Source organism: Cetorhinus maximus, chromosome 2 (assembly GCF_964194155.1).
Source record: "Cetorhinus maximus chromosome 2, sCetMax3.hap1.1, whole genome shotgun sequence".
NCBI lineage: Eukaryota > Metazoa > Chordata > Chondrichthyes > Lamniformes > Cetorhinidae > Cetorhinus > Cetorhinus maximus.
The window spans coordinates 74,769,068-74,788,698 of NC_135880.1; the positions used below are offsets into that span (position 1 = coordinate 74,769,068).

The 19,631-nt window shown below is 42.0% G+C and overlaps 1 protein-coding gene across 4 annotated transcripts in view; it reads left to right on the top strand.

Annotated features, from left to right (window-relative positions):
* man2a1 (mannosidase, alpha, class 2A, member 1) overlaps positions 1-19,631 on the top strand; it is a 273,921-nt gene that overhangs the window by 141,340 nt on the left and 112,950 nt on the right. For all 4 annotated transcript variants that reach the window (XM_078566067.1, XM_078566076.1, XM_078566084.1 and 1 more), the window contains 3 exons: positions 9,964-10,149; positions 17,039-17,153; positions 18,165-18,232. In XM_078566067.1, the coding sequence (XP_078422193.1) occupies positions 9,964-10,149; positions 17,039-17,153; positions 18,165-18,232 (369 nt within the window). The remainder of the gene's footprint in view (positions 1-9,963; positions 10,150-17,038; positions 17,154-18,164; positions 18,233-19,631) is intronic.

Here is a 19,631-nt window from a genome sequence, read left to right on the forward strand (position 1 = left end):
ATAGGCAAAACCTTGGGTCAAACAAGCTGCTACACTCACTTTGTACAAGGACTGAGTTTTAAGCTACATTTTAAAGTGACAGGCAAAAAATACAATTTTTATTATAAACACTTTGAACTGCACTGGCATATAAACACACTGTTGATTTTAATGTTTTTATTAATTTCCATTCATATTATTTTTAATGTTAGCTTTGACTTGGTGGTTACACACTTAACTTTGAGTCAGAAGGTTGTGGGCTTAAGACCAGTCCAAAGACTTGAATACATTACAAAGAACAAAACAAAGAACAAAGAAAAGTACAGCACAGGAACAGGCCCTTCGGCCCTCCAAGCCTGCGCCGATCATATTGCCCGTCAACTAAAACATTTTGCACTTCCGGGGTCCGTATCCCTCTATTCCCATCCTATTCATGTACTTGTCAAGCTGCCTCTTAAACACCATCATCGTACCTGCTTCCACCACCTCCTCTGGCATCGAATTCCAGACGCTCACTACCCTCTGCGTAAAAAACTTGCCCCGCACATCTCCTCTATAGTTTTCTCCTCTCACCTTAAATCTATGTCCCCTAGTAATTGACTCTTCCACCCTGGGAAAAAGCTTCTGACTAACTACTCTGTCCATGCCACTCATAATTTTGTAAATTTCTATCAAGTCACCCCTCAATCTCCGTCGCTCTAGTGAGAACAATCCGAGTTTCTCCAACCTCTCCTCATAGTTAGTAACCTCCAGACCAGGCAGCATTCTGGTAAACCTCCTCTGCACCCTCTCCAACGCCTCCATATCCTTCTGGTAATGTGGCGACCAGAATTGCATGCAATATTCCAAGTGTGGCCTAACCAAGGTTCTATACAGCTGCAGCATGACTTCCCAGCTTTTATACTCAATACCCCTGCCAATTACATTGGCTGATTCTTTAGTTCACTACTTAGTGAGTGCTATGTCATTAGAAATGCCATTATTCAGATGACATTTTATATCGAGATCCTGGCTGCCCTCCCGGTTAGACATAAAAGATCTCATAACCCTATTTGGAGCAAAGCAGTATGTTCTGGCCAACATTTAAACATATACAAACAAACTTTGTGTGATAAGATTATTTAAGCTATTAAATATTTTCAGTCTGTGCTCTCAGTGGAATAATTATCAAAACATTACTAATTTAGGACCAAATAATCAATATTTTTAATGATAATGATAGTCTATTTGTGAAACTGCTAATGAATTAATTTAAGTTAAATCAATTTGTCATTTTTTTCAACACTGCTACTAACGTCAGTCTGTTAGAAAATAAATTGGACAAGATTTGAAAAAGTTAATGGAACTTTTTAAAGAGTATAGCTGATCTCCTGTGACATTGATCATGAGTAGTCTGGTGTTGGGAGCATGGTAATGATGTTTAACTGCTGATCTGGCCTTCCTCTTTTAAAGTTACTGCTCCCTGTGGGGACTTGGTCTAAATAGATTCAGATGTCAATCAGAATTCAGTTATTGAAATGGCAGCACATTTAGAAAATCAAAATACAATAAAGCTGGGTGAACATGGTTTTATGAAAAGGAAATCATGTTTGACAAATTTATTAGAGATCTTTGAGGATGTAACAAGCAGGGGGGAATAAAGGGGAACCAGGAAGTGTGTATTTGGATTTCCAAAGAAACCATTCAATAAGGTGCCACATGAAAGAGTAATACACAACATAAGAGTTCATGCGTTGGGGTAAAATATTAGCATGGATAGGAGATTGGCTAACTAACACAAAACAGAGAATCATGATAAATGGGTCATTTTCAGGTGGCAAACTATATCCAGTAGAGTGCCACAGGTATCAGTGCTGGGGCTCATCTATTTACAATCTATATTAATGATTATATGAAAGGACAAGTGTATTGTAGCCAAATTTGCTAATGATATAATGGGGAGGCTTCAGGACAACCCACATCCAGCAACCTGCTCTGAAAACTCTGCTCAGAATTGAACAATTGCAATAAATTGCACCACAACAACTGAGCCAATCTACAACAAGCCAAAACAATCAACGACATTCTAAATAAAATAACATTCTAAAAGAAAGTCAATTCACCCTATCAATCAATGCTGACGAATCCTTTAAAAATATCCAAGACCCGGATCTTCACCAAAAACTAATCAGTTCTCCTTGAGCATACACTATCTGTGTACTAATTGTTCATTAGTTTTTTGAGATATCTTGTTTACAAACAGACTAGCAAATGTGACAAAATCATTACCTCAGCCCACCTTCAGTGACAGAGGTAATTAGGAAGGCAGATAGATTGTTAGCCTTTATGGCAAGGAGGATGGAGTATGAAAGCAGGGAAGTCTTGCTACAACGTACAGGGTGTTGGTGAAACCACACCTGGAGTACTGCATACAATTTTGTTCTCCTTATTTAAGAAGGGATATACTTGCACTGGAGGCAGTTCTGAGAAAGTTCACTCGGCTGATTCCTGGGATGAAAGGGTTGTCTTATGAGGAAAGGTTGAGTTGGTTGGGCCTTTACTGATTGGAGTTTAGAAGAATGGGAATTGATCTTATTGAAACATATAAGATTCTGAGGGTGCAAGACAGGGTAGATGCTGAGATGATGCTTCCCCTTGTGGGCAAATCTAAAGCTAGGGGACACAGTTTCAAAGTAAGATTTCTTCTATATAAGATGGAGATGAGGAGGAATTTTGTTAATTTCTCAAACTTACTGCCCCAGAGAGCAGTGGAGGCTGCGTTATTGAATATATTCAAGGCTGAATTAAACAGATTTTTTGATCTACAAGGGAGTTGAGAGTTATGGGAGGCAGACATGTAACTGGAATTAAGGCCATAGTCAGATCAGCCATGGTCTTATTGAATGGCGGAGCAGCCTCGAGGAGCTTGCTCCTGCTTCTATTTCTTATGTTCTTATGTTCTACAATTGGTTGACAACTCCATTGCATCGTGCAACTGCCAGGATAGTAATTTGCAAATTAGATGTCCCTTGGCCTTTTTTCACCAGAAATTCTTGTATTCCTGGAATTGATCAAGAATAAAAGTTTTACTTCGATTTTCTCCCTATCCTGGGGTTATTGAGACCAATTATTGTCCCCGCACTGATTCCTCAACTACACTATTTAAAGACACACCCGAATTGAGACCTTCCTGGTCCTTATGGTTCACTATATGGTTCACATATTACTATATATCATATCAATCAATATGTCATGTATCAGCTATGGCTCAATTGGTAGCATTCTCACCGTCCAGTCAGAAAGTATGGGTTCAAGTCCTACTTCAAGTCTTGGGGCAGAATCTTCTGGTCCCACCAGCAGCGGGAATCTTGATGGGCGGGTGAACTTAATTTGGCAGGAGGACAAAAACCAGCTTCCCAACAGTAGGATGAATTCAGCAGTTGAGTTCTTGGGACTTCAAAGGTGGGTTGAGCTTCCTGACGAACAATGCATTAGCATGTCATGCATGCTCATTAAAAGGCCACCTCGTCAGAATTAAGTTCCTCCTCCAAATTAAATTCCTCACCAGTCAGAAATTAGGAATTTCAATTTTACAATAGTATAGGAGCAGATGGTGGCGTAGTAGTAATGTCACTGGACTAGTAATCCAGAGGCCCAGACTAATGCTCTGGGGACATGGGTTCAAATCCCACAATGACAGCTGGTGGAATTTAAATTCAATTAATAAACCTGGAATATAAAGCTCATCTCAGTAATGGTGACCATGAAACTATCATTGATTGTTGTAAAAGCCCATCTGGTTCACTAATGCCCTTTAGCAAAGGAAATCTGTCATCCTTACCTTGTCTGCCTTAATGTGACTGTGCAATGTGGTTGACTCTTAACTCCCCTCTGAAATGGCCTAGCAAGACACTCAGTTCAAGGGCAATTAGGGATGAACAAATAAAGAATATATATATATAAAGAGGCATACACCTGGCAAGGTTGACTTCTTCCACGACTTTGAGGTGAGTAGACGCTGCTTTGGCCTTCTTGTGGACCATTCACAAATCTTGCTTATATCAAATGCCAGAAGGACAAACTTGACATGGGAGGTAGGAGAAGGGTGAAAACTGTCTGGGTAAGGAACACAGACTGTCCGGGCCAGGGAGGGAGACAGTGAAGGAATGTGAGGGTGCAGCAACATGGGATGGAGGGTAGGACCTTGTTGGGTCTGGAGGTCCTGTGTCTGGGTGTGGAAGTGGGTTTCTGGGCAGAGATGGTGAGAGAAAGATAGTCCTAGAGGGCAGGGTCAGACTTTCAATGTTGGTGTCCTGGGGATGAACTGGCAACAGCCAGTCACATTCATCAGCAGGAAAGATTTCCACTTTTTGATTGTGCAGCTGATATGTGATCACAGAAGGCAAATCCTACATGTTTGTGCTCGGTCCCCAGGGAGCACTCACAACTCCTACATTCTGACCCACTCCTAGGTGCCACAGATTTTTGAATGGTCATGACGATTGCAAGGCTGGCTCCTTAGGGATAAGGGACACCCCCAGAAGACCTGGCTGATAATGCCAGTTCACCATCTGCAGAGTGCTGCTGAGGAAAGCTATAGTGCTGCACATGCCCGCACAAGGTCCATGATTGAGCAGACAATAAGCCTCCTAAAAATGAGGTTCAGATGTTTGGACTGTTCAGGTGGAGTTCTCCAATACTCACCACAGAGACTGTCCCAGATCATCATTGTCTGCTGCGCCCTGCACAACCTCAGGCTACAAAGGGGGGATGTCTTGTTTGAGGGAGGCATGGATGACCGAGATATCTTTTCTGATGATGAGGACAGTGAAGTGGATTGAGCTGATGAGGGCCAGGCTGTCGCTGAGCCACATGCAGTGGCCAAAACAGAGGGATGATAGGGCAGACAGGCTCGTGACAATCTGATAGCTAGCAGGTTCCACGCAGAGTAAGCTGCTGATACATTTCCTTTACTTCTTGGTTCTGCTGGCTGGAAGGCCCCAGCTCTCTTTTGGTAACAGACATTATACTTTACTCTAATGTACCTTGATTTATGATAGCTGAATTAAACTGTACTACTTCATGTCTGCCCTGCTGGCAGTTTGATCCTTTGCATCTTGGGGGTTACCACTGACCAGAAACTGAACTGGATTAGCCATATAAATGCTGTGGTTACAAGAGCAGGTCAGAGGCTAGGAATTGTGTGACGAGTAACTCGCCTCCTGACTTCCCAAAGCCTGTCCACCATCTACAAGGCACAAGTCAGGAATGTGATGGAATACTGCCCACTTGCCTGGATGAGTGCAGCTCCTACAACACTGAAGAAGCTGGACACCGTGCAAGACAAAGCAGCCCGCTTGATTGGCACCACATCCACTAACATCCCTCCACCACCAACACACAGGAGCAGCAGTGTGTACCATCTACAAGATGCACTGCAGGAATTCACCAAGGCTCCTTAGACAGTACCTTCCAAACCCACAACCTCTGCCACCTAGAAGGACAAGGGCAGCAGATAGATGGGAACAACACCACCTGTAGGTTCCCCTCCAAGTCACTCACCATCCTGACTTGGAAATATGTGGCTGTTCCTTCACTGTCACTGGGTCAAAATCCTGGAACTCCCTTCCTAACAGCACTGTAGGTGTACCTACACCATATGGACTGCAGCGGTTCAAGAAGGCAGCTCACCACCACCTCCTCAAGGGCAACTATGGATGGGCAATAAATGCTGGCCCAGCCAGCGAAGCCCACATCCCATGAATGAACTTTTAAAAATGCGCTGAACTGTGCTAATAGCCTTTAGCCTGATGCTAAAAGCACGCATTAGAACATGCATAGTACTCCATTCTCCCGCGACCTCAGGCACTTGTAAGTAGAATCGACATTTTTCCCAAGCCTTGGGAAAATGGCAACTTGGAAGCAATATCAAAACTAACCTTGACAGGGATGCACTCATGTCACCTGGCAAAGAGCCTTTTCAGGCAGAACCAAACAGGGAGGAGCAACGTAAGAATACCAGTTGACCTCTCGAGATCGTCCCTTCATGCAGATTGATCAGGGAAGATCATGTTCCAGCCCCTCGATCGCCACTCGCCCATAGTAAACCATTATCCAGTGACATCTTTATCATGCTGAAAAATTTTGGGTTTAAATTTAAATCTTAAATTCATATGGCTGATGTTCCCCTGCCTGTCTCTACATCTCCAACATGTCTCTTAGCCTCATCATCTGCATGGGGCTGAGCAGGGGCCTGGTCTCCAGCAGTCCTCCGAGTGTAAGGAACCTCAGCTGTCACTTTCTCTGCCAACTATGGACCCATGTCAGTGATGTGCTCGCCAGATCCGGGACCGGATGAGATGCATCCAAGGATATTGAAGGAAGTGAGAGTAGAAATTGCAGGGGCACTGGCCATAACCTTTCAGTCTTCCCTAGACTCAGGAGTCGTGTCAGAGGACTGGAGAATTGCAAACGTTATGGCCTTGTTCAAAAAAGGTTGTAAGGATAAGCCCGGCAATTACAGACCAGTCAATTTAACTTCAGTGGTGGGCAAGATTCTAGAAACAATTATTCGGGATAGAATTAGTAGTCACATGGAAAATTATGGGTTGATAAGGAAGAGCCAGCATGTATTTCTAAAGGGGAAATTGTATTTAACTAACTTGCTGGAGTTTTTTGAAGTAGTAACAGAAAAGGTCAATGAGGCTAATGCTATTGATGTAGTGTACATGGACTTTCAAATGGCATTAGATACAGTGCCACACAACAGACTTGTGAGAAAAGTTATTGCTCATGGAATAAAAGGGACAGTAGCAATGCGGATACAAAATTGGCTGAAGAATAGGAAGTAGAGAGTAATGGTCAATGGATATTTTTTGGGCTGGAGGATGGTTTGTAGTTGAGTTCGCCAGGGGTCGGTATTGGGACCCTTGCTTTTTCTGATATATTTAATGGTTGAGATCTTGGTGTGCAGGAGACAATTTCAAAGTTTGCAGATGATACAAAGCTTGGGAGTGTTGCAAACTGCGAGGAGGATGGTGTAGAACTTCAAAAGGACATAGGCAAGTTGGTGGAGTCGGCAGATAGGTAGCAGATGAAGTTCATTGTGGAGAAGTGTGAGGTGATGCGTTTTGGTAGAAAGAACATGGACAGACAATATAATATAAGGGGTTAAATGTTGAAGGGGATGCAGGAGAAGAAAGACCTGGGTGCATATGTGCATAGACTTTTGAAGGTGGACAGAGCAGTTAATAAAGCATATAGTATCCTGGACTTTATTTAGGGGCATAGAGTAAAAGAGCAAGGAGATTATGCTGTACACTCGTTAGGCCTCAGCTGGAGTATTGTGTACAATTCTGGGAGCCACATTATAGAAAGGTTGTGAACACATTGGTAGAGAGTGCAGAAGAGGTTTACAAGAATGGTTCCAAGGATGAGAAACTTCAGCTACGAAGATAGATTGGAGAGGTTGAGGTTCTCCTTGGAGAGAAGAAGACTAAGAGGAGATTTGATTGAGATGTTCAAAATCATGGAGGAGCTGGACAGAGTAGATAGGGAGAAGCTGTTCCCGCTCGTAAAAGGATCAAGAACGAGAGGACACAGATTTAAAATGATTTGCAAAAGGAGAAAATGTGACGTGAGAAAAACTTTTTCACACACTGAGTGGTTTGTGTCTGGAATGCACTGCCTGGAAGTGTGGTGGAAGCAGGTTCAATCAAGGCATTCACGAGAACATTAGATGATTATTTGAATAGAAACAGTGTGCAGGGGTATAGGGAAAAGGCAGGGCAATGGCACTAGGTCATAGTGCTTATTTGGAAAGCCAGCAGAGACACAATGGGCCGAATGGCCTCCTTCTGTGCCATTAAAATTCTGTGATTCTGACTCGAATGTCCAGAATGTCACCTTCGATCTTAGACTGCTTCCACTTATGGTGTGCGTTCTTGTCCTGCAGAAAGACAGCAGAATTGATTGTCATCCCACTCATTGCATGAGCTGTTTAGGAGCATGCATGCTTATGGCAGCTGCTAAGCCCTCCCTAGTAAGTGATTAATAAGCAGAATGTCCTGCAATGGATCGAAGATTGAGAGCATGAAGTGCCTGGCACATTTTTCGTGCTGCTGCTGGTGAATGCTGCAACCCAAACACCTGCCTGACATCCCTGTGCACTCACACACATAGACTGCCTGATGTGCTTATGAGTGTCAGTTTTCAGTGAGGAGATGATTCCACTTAGCCTGGCAGAGTGCAGCAGATCATTCATCCTCTTCCTGCACTACTGGGTGTTTCTTTGGAGGGCTGTATGGGTGCTAATCTCCACTGCAACCTCTGTTCAGGCTGCCGTGGTCAGATGGAAAAGCCTCCTGCTTCCATCCCTGGGAAACAGCATCTCCTGCCTTTCCTCGAAGGCCTGGAGGAGAATCTGCAGGGAGATTTTCTGAACTGCGGGGCCACACATTGCTCTGGGACATTCTCGTTGATAGACTCTTGAAGGATATCCAGACTGAAGCTCCTGGCCTGTAGTGAATGAATGGTTGTTCAGATGCCCTTTAAATATGGCGTCCCAACCTTTGACCCCATGAGGTAATGGCTGGGACAGCGACTCCCTGCCTGCCCTGCCATGAGATTCGACAAGCTTCTCACAGATGCATCAGTAATGCGCTGGATAGCACAAGAACATGTGTGGTCAGCCATCCTGACCATACCCCCACCACCCCCCCCCCCCCGCCACCCCCACCTCCTCCGGTGGAAATCGCTCCCAATTTTGCACCCGCCACCGGACTTAGGCTCCCGAATGGAAAATTCTGGCCTTGAGCACAAAAATCAGGGTTGACACTCCAGTGCAGTACCGAGGAAGTGCTGCATATTGGAGGTGCCGTCTTTCGGATGAGACGTTAAACTGAGGCCTCATCTGTTCTCTAAGGTGGATGTAAAAAATGCTATAGCACATTATTTTGAAGAGGAGCAGGAAAATAATTCCCAGTGTCCTGGCCAACATTTGTTTGTGAGAACATGATGTGTGAAAATTACCTACCATGTTTCCTACACTGCAACAATGACTATGCTCCAAAGCATTTCATTGGCTGTATAGTGCTTTGGGGCATCTGGTGGTTGTGAAAGGTGGTATATAAATGCAAGTCTTTCTCTTTTTACATGATCTCTATGATACGTAAGGAATGCAGAGACGGGACAAATTCAATCTGGCTAGATTGAAATGTTTTAATATAATTAGATTAAAATGTAGCAGTCCATCGTATTTTAATGGGATTACACTAATATGCAAAAACAATTGCACATTGCCATAGATTAACTCAGTCAGGAATGGCTGGATTGTGTTAGTATTGGTTGGATTATAGCAATCAACAGGACCTTCCTTTCCAAGCTACTTAGGGTTCATGAAGCAATCAAAATGCTCCTAGGGATTAAGTTAAACATTTGCAATGAAATTAATTTAATGCATTAAATTGGAGTGATGAACTTTTTTTTTACTTGCAGTATTAAATTGGTATATAAAGTCCCATTTTGTTTCCTTTATTCTTTCATGGGATGTGGGGATCACCGGCAAGGCGAGCATTTGTTGCTCATCCCGAATTGCCCATTTCAGAGGCCAGGTAAGAGTCCATTGCTGTGAGTCTGGAGTCACATGCCAGACCAGATAAGAATGGCAGATTTCCTTTCCTAAAAGGCATTAGTGAACCAGATGAGTTTTTACAACAATCAATGATAGTTATCATTGAGCCTAGCTCTTTATTCCAGATTCATTAATTGAGTTCAAATTCTACCAGTTGCCCTGGTGGGATTTGAAACCCATGTCACCAGAACATTAGCCTGAGCTTCTGGATTACTAGTCTAGTGACATTACCACTACACCTCCATCTCTCCATCTCGACTATGGATTTTTCTTTGAGTTAATACAGATGCATAATATGCTTGACACTCAATTGAAAACGCTGTTGGACCTTTTTAATTAAAAATGAATGCTATGTGTTTTGTTTTCCTATGTAGGGCAGCAGAAATCCTTTACTCTTTAGCATTAGTGGGTGTTCAGAAATCCAATAAAATGGCAATGTTTCCTTCATCTGAAAACTATAAGCTGCTCAAAGAAGCAAGACGAAATCTTGGCCTCTTCCAACATCATGATGCGATCACTGGAACTGCTAAAGAGTGGGTCGTTGTGGACTATGGGACCAGGTAATATTAATTTATAGGATTAATTTAAATAATTTTCCTCTATATTCAGTTTTTATTTTCTCTCTACAATAATCTGATCTAATAGGATTCCATGGGTGTCTGTTAAACATGTCATAAATAGACTTAATACTTTTAATATAAAGTATTGAAGATAGTTCAGTCATTCCAGCTTGCTCTGTCACCCAGATTCTGATCTAAATTGTTTTCATATTTATTTCATTATTATAATGATTGCTTATATTTTATATATAAGAAAGAGAGGTTAGTACCTCTAGCTGCTTTAGTATTGCATAAAACCAGTGTTTAGTGCAATGGGTTTTTGAGCTTGAGTCTCATGCAGCTGAATATGTAATTGCTAAAAGTCATTTTCACTGACAGCCCAGAAACCCCATTGAAAACAGAGCTTACAAATACTGATTTTAGTAAATCCAGACAGTTTTACAACTGGCTGCTGAAAACCTGTGCATGTGGAAATTGCGAGCACTAGTACAGCTCTGACACGGTGTAAAACAGCTTTAGGTTACAAAAACAGGTGCATGATGGGGCTCATTTCTTTCAGGCACAGAGAATCTAGTTTTGTTGTTTTTATATGTTTCCTTGCATTCCCATGTGATAGAGGCACAAGTTTTGGCAACGTATATTCCTAAGAATGCTTGAGCAACATCCACGCTGGCTTATTCAGCTACAGTAGCTGTATTCAGTTATCTGAATGTTTCCTTGTATTGATCATGAGTAAAGGTCAAGTTGGTCAAGATAATCCTAGGGGTTTGAAGACCCATGAGGTGTACAGAGTTAGTTGCAGTGCAAAAAGATGTTGGCAAAGTTGGAGGTCACCATAAGATTTAGAAGCAGGTCTTCATCCCAGGTGAGTGAGCCTCTGGTCAGGAACAGAAATGAAGCTGAAACGCCAGTACAGCAGTGGCCAGTCACTGCTCAATAGGTGATTTCAGTAGCTCAGTCTGTTGGTTAAAGCAGTGAGGGGGAAAGGGCTGTAAGCTATTAAAAATTAATTTAAAGTATAAGCAACAGAGCAGCCAAACAGATGCAGTAGCTGAGTTTTAGCTGAGGGTGTAATCCAATGTAGTCCAGCACAGAAGTATGGAATTGATCTCCAAATCATCAAGAAATTTGAAGCCAAGTTTAGGAGAATTCAGAATTCTGTTCAGAATTCTGGTCCAGACCTATCAGCCTTTGGATCCTTGGAGACCGGACACATCCCCCAAGATACTCTCCCTGAAAAGGTGGTGGAAGCAGAGTTTTTAAACATTTCTAAAGCAGAGGTGGATAAATTCCTGGTAAGCAAGGGGGTGATAGGTTATCAGGGGTAGGTGGGATGCAGTTTTCAGGTTACTATCAGATCAGCCATGATCATATTGAACAGCAGAGCAGGCTTGAAGGGCTGAATGGCCTACTCCTGCTCCTTGTTCGTATTTTTAAGACCTACTAAAACAGTAAAAAAAATCAAATCTGGATAAATACTTAAGTTCCCATTCTTAGGTGACCCAGATAACATGAAGCTAGTCATTTTTAGAGATGCTGCACATGATAATGTTCCTTATGGGCATTCTAGTGCAGCAGGTTTCATAATGGGCTGACTCTTCCACAGAGTGGCAATCACTGTCGAATTGCCACTCTGCCCCTATTTACTTAGCTTGCACCAGAGCTTCGCATTTCTCACCCAGAATTCCGAACTGTGCCTCTTCAGAAATGTGGAGCATACCTGTTCTGGGAGTCCTTCCTTCGTAGTGCAGGATTGTCGGGGGAAGCCAAGCCACACCGCCTTTTTATGCCAGCTGCCATATTCTGGTTAGTTTAAAGGTCTCAAAACCACTTTGAGATACTACGGAGAGAAGGTAAATGTGTAAGTGGGTTAGGGATCAGGATGGCAGGTGAATGGGTGAGGGGGTATGGTGGCAGGTGGGTGGATGAGGGGATAAGGTGGAAGGTAGGTGGGTGAGGGGGTAGGGTGGCAGATAAGTGGATGAGGGGTAGGGTGGCAGGTGGGTGGGTGAGGGGTTAAGGTGGGTTAGGCATTTCGGGATGTGTAATTGGGGTTCGGGGTAGCCTTGTGGTCTGGGGGCGTTATAAGGTTGGGGGTTGATTAGTTGGTTCAGGAGGGTAGTCGGGGGTCCGGGATGTAGTCTAGTGGTCCAGGGTGTTGTCAGGGGTTCAGGGGAGTATTTGGGTCGGGAGTGGTGGGGCTGGGGCGGTGATGCTGGGTGGCCAGGGGCGGTAATCAGGGCGCCCAATGGGTCAGTAGTTTAGTTATCCAGGAGTTGGAACTGGTTTTAATCCTTCTAACTTTTCCTGGGTAGCTTTTCTGTTAAGTGGGTCAGAACTATCTGAAATCTCCAACTCTAATGCAGGATTTCAGCGGGTTCCAGACACAGGGGAATTGCGCATTGGAAGTCCAAACTTCCTAGGCAATTAATACATAGTCAGTGTGTGGGGACTTCTGAGGAGTCCCCCAGCACATCTTAGGGGGTACCTCCTGGGTTACAGCCATCTGGAGATCGGAAGTTCTGGGCCTCCAATTCTAACTCCGAGTTTCCCCATCAGAAGTCCAAACTTTCCACATAGCATGTGTATCTTTGGGGGTACCGAACATCTGGAGATTGGAAGTTCTGGGTCAGTATTTCTGAGGGATGAGAATGGGAAATGTCCTTAGCATGTGAAGTTAAGAAAATAAAAATGATTGTTAAAAGTACTTCAGCTGCTGAACACTGGCTTGTGTGGCTGCAATGGATATCTATGTACATAAAAGTGAAATATTTGCCTGTCTTTTTGTTGGTTGGCAAACTCCTCTGAGGTCCTTGGGCCAATCTCAACCAAACTTGGTGGGATGATACCTTGGCCCAAGGGGCATCTTGTAGAGGAGTTGACATTTAACCACCCCACTCTGCTGCTTCCTCTTAGCAGGGATCTCACAGCCCTGCCTACACTTTGTCCCCACTGCCACCAAAACTCGACATGCTTTAACCAACCTTAATCATAAATTCCAAGAAAGAATGTGATGAATTTATGTCATAAATCCCTGATTTTCCCATTTTATTTGTTTTTTTTTTATATTTTGTTTGTTTCATATAAGTTATGCCCTGAGACACCACACATTATTCATCGTCATCATCAACTGTCCCTTGATTCAAGGATATTGTCTACTTAGGGTAGCGAGTTTCTGCTGTGGGTCTTCATGTGATTGAATGGACCAATTCTCGACCCACAGGTCTTTGGGCACATGGGGCATGACATCCCACTAGGTAGTGGGTTCCAGAGTGCAGGCTTTGCTTCCTTTTCTTTCTTTCTCTGCTGCTGCTCTGTCTCATCATTAAGATGTTGTGACTCAAAGCATGATGCAGCTTGATGGACAACTTGTCGCCATTCTGAATGAATGGTAGCAAACACCTCCCAGTCATTCATGTCAATGCTGCCAAGCTTCAAAGAGAGCTTCAGAGTGTATTTGAAGCATTTTCTTCTTTCTCCTCTGGAGCATTGGTCATTTGAGAGTTGAGAAAACAGAACCTTATGGGAAAGACAGTTTTCAGTCATCTGGACGCAGTGTCCAGTCCATCGTAGTTGATTTTGCAGGAGTTTTGCCTGAATGCTCATGGAACCACCTTCAAGAAGGACACTAGCATTTGTTTGGTGGTCAATATCACACGTTATTACTACTAAGGGAAAGCAACAAGTGGTACGCAGACCCAGGGAACATGAAGAGGCTAGAAAGGCAAAAAGTTGACAGAAAGTGACTGGCAGCAATTAGAGAAAGGGAAGATGAAGAGGCTAGAGCAAGAAGGCAAGAAGTTGACAGCGAGTGACAGAATACAAGAAAAACCAGTACTGCAAGTAAGAGACCAAGGGCTGGATTTTACAGCCCCCCTGCCAGTTGTGTTTTCAGTGGGTGGACATGTAAATATGAGGGATGGCAAGTCCACCATTTTCCCGCCCACTCCCCAATCTGTCCCCCAACATGGTAGGTGGACAGGTACCAAAATGAGCAGTCCATCTGCCATGTTTAAGTAACTAATTAATGGTCAATTTAGCTTATTATCAAGCCAATTGACTGGAATAATATGCTGCTCACACCATAGTACAGTTGGTGTGGGCAGGCGGGCGGGACTGGGCAGACTGTTTTTTTTCAAGAGACTGTTTAAAAGATGGGAAGGAAGGACAGGGTACTTCCTTCAGGGAGTCCCTGTGCACAACGGGGGCACGCTGCAGACAATGATTATAACCCACCTTTGTTCCTCCTTCCCTGCCTGACCTTCAAAATCACTCTCCCCACCCTCCTCACCTTCTCCTTGGACTCCCGATCCCTCCCTTTCTGATACTCTCAGCCTACCTCTCTCCAAGATCCATGCCCTCTTCAGCCATGGACCTGCTTGCAGTCCCAGCAGTGCCACTACTGAGCTCTGGAGCTGCTAGGACTGCTAGAGCTGTCGGTCAATCAGAAGTCCCGCTCTCATCTGCTTAAGGCCGCCCACAGCATGTTATGGCCTTATTTTACATGGTTCAACTGCTGGCTGACATTTCAGCCCCAAGACTCTTTAAGGAAGCTTTCATCTATAAACCTGATCATAACTGAGTCAGATGCAGAATACAATATTGGTAGCAGATGAATATTCTGCTGCAAAAAAGTGGAAAAAATAGCTACCTTCAATGTGTTGCGCAAATGGTAAAATATGATTGCCAACCTTAAATGAGACACCTGATCCACTGAATAATTCTTATGGGAACAACAACAAAATCAAAACACTTTTTGAAAAACATCAGAAAATGTAGCAGCTGATTAGGAGCGGCAAGAAATCCCTTTATTTTGGCTCGAAGAAAGCATTTCTAATGTGATTTATCACAAAACTTTAATATTTCAACAAACACTGAAAATTCTGACAGTGAAACAGAAAATTGACCTTTGACACTGATGATGAAATGTTCAGAGTATTAACAAACATTGAGGAAATGGGTGCAGATGTAAATTTTGATCCTGAGGATTTTGAGAATGACATTGAGGATGCAAAGAATGATTAGTAGAAAAGCCAAATAAAGCAAATGAAAGTAAAAAATTAAGAAAATAAATATTTGTTGTCAAATAATGTTTTTGAGTGTCATAATTTTGTGTGAATTTAGGTTTTTGTATTTCATATTTGTGGGATTAAAATTATTAATTAAATTGTGTGAAAGAAGATAATTAAATGAGTTGTTGAATGAAATCTGCTGGATATCCAATCCATATGCTCGTAGGATAAATATCTTAGCCTATTACTTCATAAAAATATTTTCTTTCTCTTATTTTTAAAGTTTTATTTTTAACTTTCACCCTTTATTTTCCAGACATAGGATGAGTAGCCCAGCTTGTGGTGTTCTGTTTGTCAAAAGTGAGATTCTGTACAATGTGTGCACTGTAGATCATATACTCATTGGATGTTAGGTAGATGTTAATTGTTTTTTGTGGGATAATGTACACTCTATGAAAAGTGTGAGGGGTATTTTGTGGAGCCCACAAGAGCGGGAAACGTAGCGTGCAAGGTGAGGAAAAACTTTTTTACCCAGAGGGTGGTGATGGTCTGGAATGCACTGCCTGGGAGGGTGGTGGAGAGGCGGGTTGCCTCACATCCTTTAAAAAGTACCTGGATGAGCACTTGGCACGTCATAACATTCAAGGCTATGGGCCAAGTGCTGGTAAATGGGATTAGGTAGGTAGGTCAGATGTTTCTCACGTGTTGGTGCAGACTCGATGGGCCGAAGAGCCTCTTCTGTACTGTGATTCTGTGACTAATTAGGCCAGATGCGAAAATTTGATTTCCTGAACGGCAGGATGAGATGCAGAGATAAAGCGACGTGTTTGTGGCACATTGAGCATTACAGCAGCCTGTGGTGGGCTCGTACTTGTAATACATTTGCATGCCATGAACACTCATTAACGTGAAACGGTTTTTAATAAATTCCTATCTTCAATATAAAGTCTGGGAATTTTGTGGCCCCCATTTCACGATTGTTTAAAGATGACGTGCACCAGTTGGCTTTGTGCAGTTCTGTGTAAGCTGAGCGATTTTCCTTGTTTAACTCAAAGACACAAGATAGGGGAGTAGGAGAATGGACTTCTGCATGGAGGCTCTTAATTGGCTAGCCAGTGTGAAATCGGGTTCAGCTTGTGATCGCAGGTGGGAGCGGACATTGCATTGGCTTCTGCGCCTGCCGATTATGCGCGCATTACGTGCACAAAATTCAGGCCATGGATTAACTTTGTTGTCTTGAAACAAATGCTGGAGAGAAAGGAGATCCCTTAAATTAACTGTGGAATTGTTTTATAAAAAATAATACATGTACAAAGAAATTATTAGGGGTCCTCACGAAAGGTGTCTTGCAATTTAATATTTTGTATAGAATATAGAGGTCTTTGATTTCGTTTGGTTTGAAATTTTGGTTGTATTTACTAAATTAAAGTCTTAATTTTTATTTAAAGAGAGAGAAGGGAATCTGTAAGTGCATTTAATTTAATGCAGGCAGTGGACATTAACTGGGAGTTCACTGCTCCCCTTGACTGAAACTGTGGTTGTTGGGTTAGGAGCTGCAGGTGAGTAATATGTAAAGTGCAAATATGTAAAATAAAAGTAAATATTCCATATCCACTGCCTTCACTTTGTAAATAAATGTTTATGAAAACATGTAAAGCTTGGCTCTATCTTTCACCATCTGGTCCTCTGGATTAGAACATCTAATTTGCTTGTCAGTGGTAAACACAAGCATATCTAGGATGGCTGCCCACTGAAAAGTGCTGGCTGAAGTGTGCTCTGTCTGGAGATGTACCAAGTCTCTAAACTTCCCCTGCATCCACACCGCCCCACTAAAATGGCACAATATTTATAATGTTCTTGGATCTTTTTCTTTACAGACTATTTCACTCAATAATGAACTTGAAAAAAGTGATTGGTGACTCAGCACATTTTCTAATGCTGAAAGACAAGGAAAATTACAAGCACGTACCTTCAACACCCTTTCTTCAGATGGTAAGAAATTTTATTTTTCAATTGACTTCCATGTACCCTAGTAACTACAAAAAGAAGTGAGCTGGTGTAAGTAAAAATAAGCCTTTGGAAGTTGGTGTAATGCTGTAATTATGCAACTGATTCATTAACGTCTTTCAGGAAAGGGAACCTGTCATCCATACAGTCTTACAACTGTCTCCAGTTTCACACTGTGTAATTGACTCTAAATGCTTTCTGAATTGGCCGAGAAACCTCTCAGTTGTAAACAAAAATCAATTGCTACAGAGGACCTACATCCACCTTCACAGGATAAATGGGCTTGGAAAATACATAGGGCCTTATCAGTAATGCCCACAAGCCAAAAATGTTTTTTTAAAAGTAGATGAGTGGTTCACTTGTTCATGAACAGGTGGTTCTTGCCTCTGAAGTATCCACAAACTCCTTTTAAGGAGTATGATTAGAAGAAACTGAGAAGAATCTGGCATTGTTTTCCAGACAGTATCCCAGCAAATTACTGATTTTAGCTAAGCCCAGCTGTGGCCATAAAGGGATAGTCTAAATCATTAAAGCCATTCTTGGATATCAGCCTTTTTCTGATCTTTGCCTGAGGATTGCTTCATCTATATCTTTTTGTTTAATTTAGTTTAATCAGAAAATAAATTTCTGGCTTGAGCCATAATCTTCATTTTGGGACTGGGCTCCTCCACAGGCTCTTTTTGAGTATTCCACAGCTCTCCACAATTCCTCCTTGGCTAGGACAGCAAGTGAATTGGAGAAACATATAGTATGCAAAGCAGAAAGTGCAAAGCTTGCATGTAGCTAAAAACCCTGTATGCAATTCTGAGCTAGACCCTGAGGAAAGCACAGGTGCAGAAACTGGATGCTTTTGAGTGTGCAGTGTAAGGAGGATGTTGAGTATTTACTGAAAGAGTACTGTGACCAATACCTAGATAAGAATAGTAATTGTTTTAAGTAAGTTCATTAGCATAACAGAATATAACAACTTCATTCACATGGTCTGCTTTGTTTCAGGATGATAGTCAAGCCTCACAAGACTCATTACCTCAAAGAACAACCATTGACTTAAGCTTAATACCCAGGTTTGTGACATACATTTTTAATATTTTTTAAAGACTTTCTTGAAAGGCTGTAAAAGTGTGATAGTATAAATGGTTGAATGCTTATATCCCAATCAGGCTGCAAGTTCCGGTCCATTGCTTTCTTGTTTCAACTCGTATCTCTGTTGGTTGAGTTTAGGTACTTCAACAAAACACTGGGTGACCCACTGTAGTGATGTGTAGAGGTAATTGTCATCTCCTCTAGTTTGATTTTGCTAGCTAAAATGTGATCACTGAGTAACAAAATTGATAGCCAAGATTATCCTGCACAACCTGTTGGAAAAGAATGTGTGGTTAAATAGTCAGCTAGCATATAGCACTTTTGTGACTGAAATGTGACCCTTGTTTTTCTTGCGTCCACACACTAAATTCCAGCGTAATCATGTTACAATCAGGCAGGCTTACTCCAATCCAGCAATAAATTTTGAATTAATTGCAACGTGAACGAACTTGCTTTAGCTTGAATGTCCCATTGCATCAGTAGGGGTGGGCTGCCATAAGCACTCAGCTCTTAACTATTAAATTTGGCTGGAACCCAACAAAACTGATCACAAGCATAAACTGGCAGCAAACTGCCAGTCACAAAAGCATTTTTTTTACATGGTTTAATAGTAGCTTATTTGGAAGGTACAATGATAGATGGATTCTTTCCCCAGTCCTAAAATTACCTTGTATATTTACACCAAAAGCAATGTTTGTAACCTAAATTAATTGTTATGCAACACTATACTTTCTATGGAATTAACACTTTTGACATGACCTACTTCTTGATTGACCCTTCAAGACACCGCCCTACCCTCTTCCATTTTCCAAGGTCAAATGAGCAACTTTCTCCCAGATTTCACCAATGCTAATAAGGATTGGCTACTGTGAAATATATGACTTCTGGAAATGAACTTATTTTTATAATTTTCACCATGAAAGGGAAAAGAGAAATTTAAGACCGAAGCCTTAAATAGTACAATGCATGTTGCAGGAAAATAGTTGCAATCAAAATACATCACAAGTCTACATTGATGTGCCAACTTCTATATCTCTTTCATATTTAATTGTAATCATTGTGATAATATCTGACTAAAATATACTGCGACTATTCCACTGGATCAAAGAAGGCTGAAAGGTTTTTTTTTAACCTCTTTTTTAATTATGAAGGGTTTTGATGGGTGATTAGGAAAAGATCATTCTGTCTGATTGAGAATAATGTGATAAGGGATCAATCATTTAAAATTGACACTCAGAAAGAGAGATTTGGTGAAATTTCTTTGCACTGAGAGTTGTTGGTGTAAGGAATAGTTTGGCAAACAAAATAGTTGAGGCACTGGTCACTTTACCCTTTAATGAAAAAGTGGTTAAATACTTAAGGCAAAGTAATATACAGAGC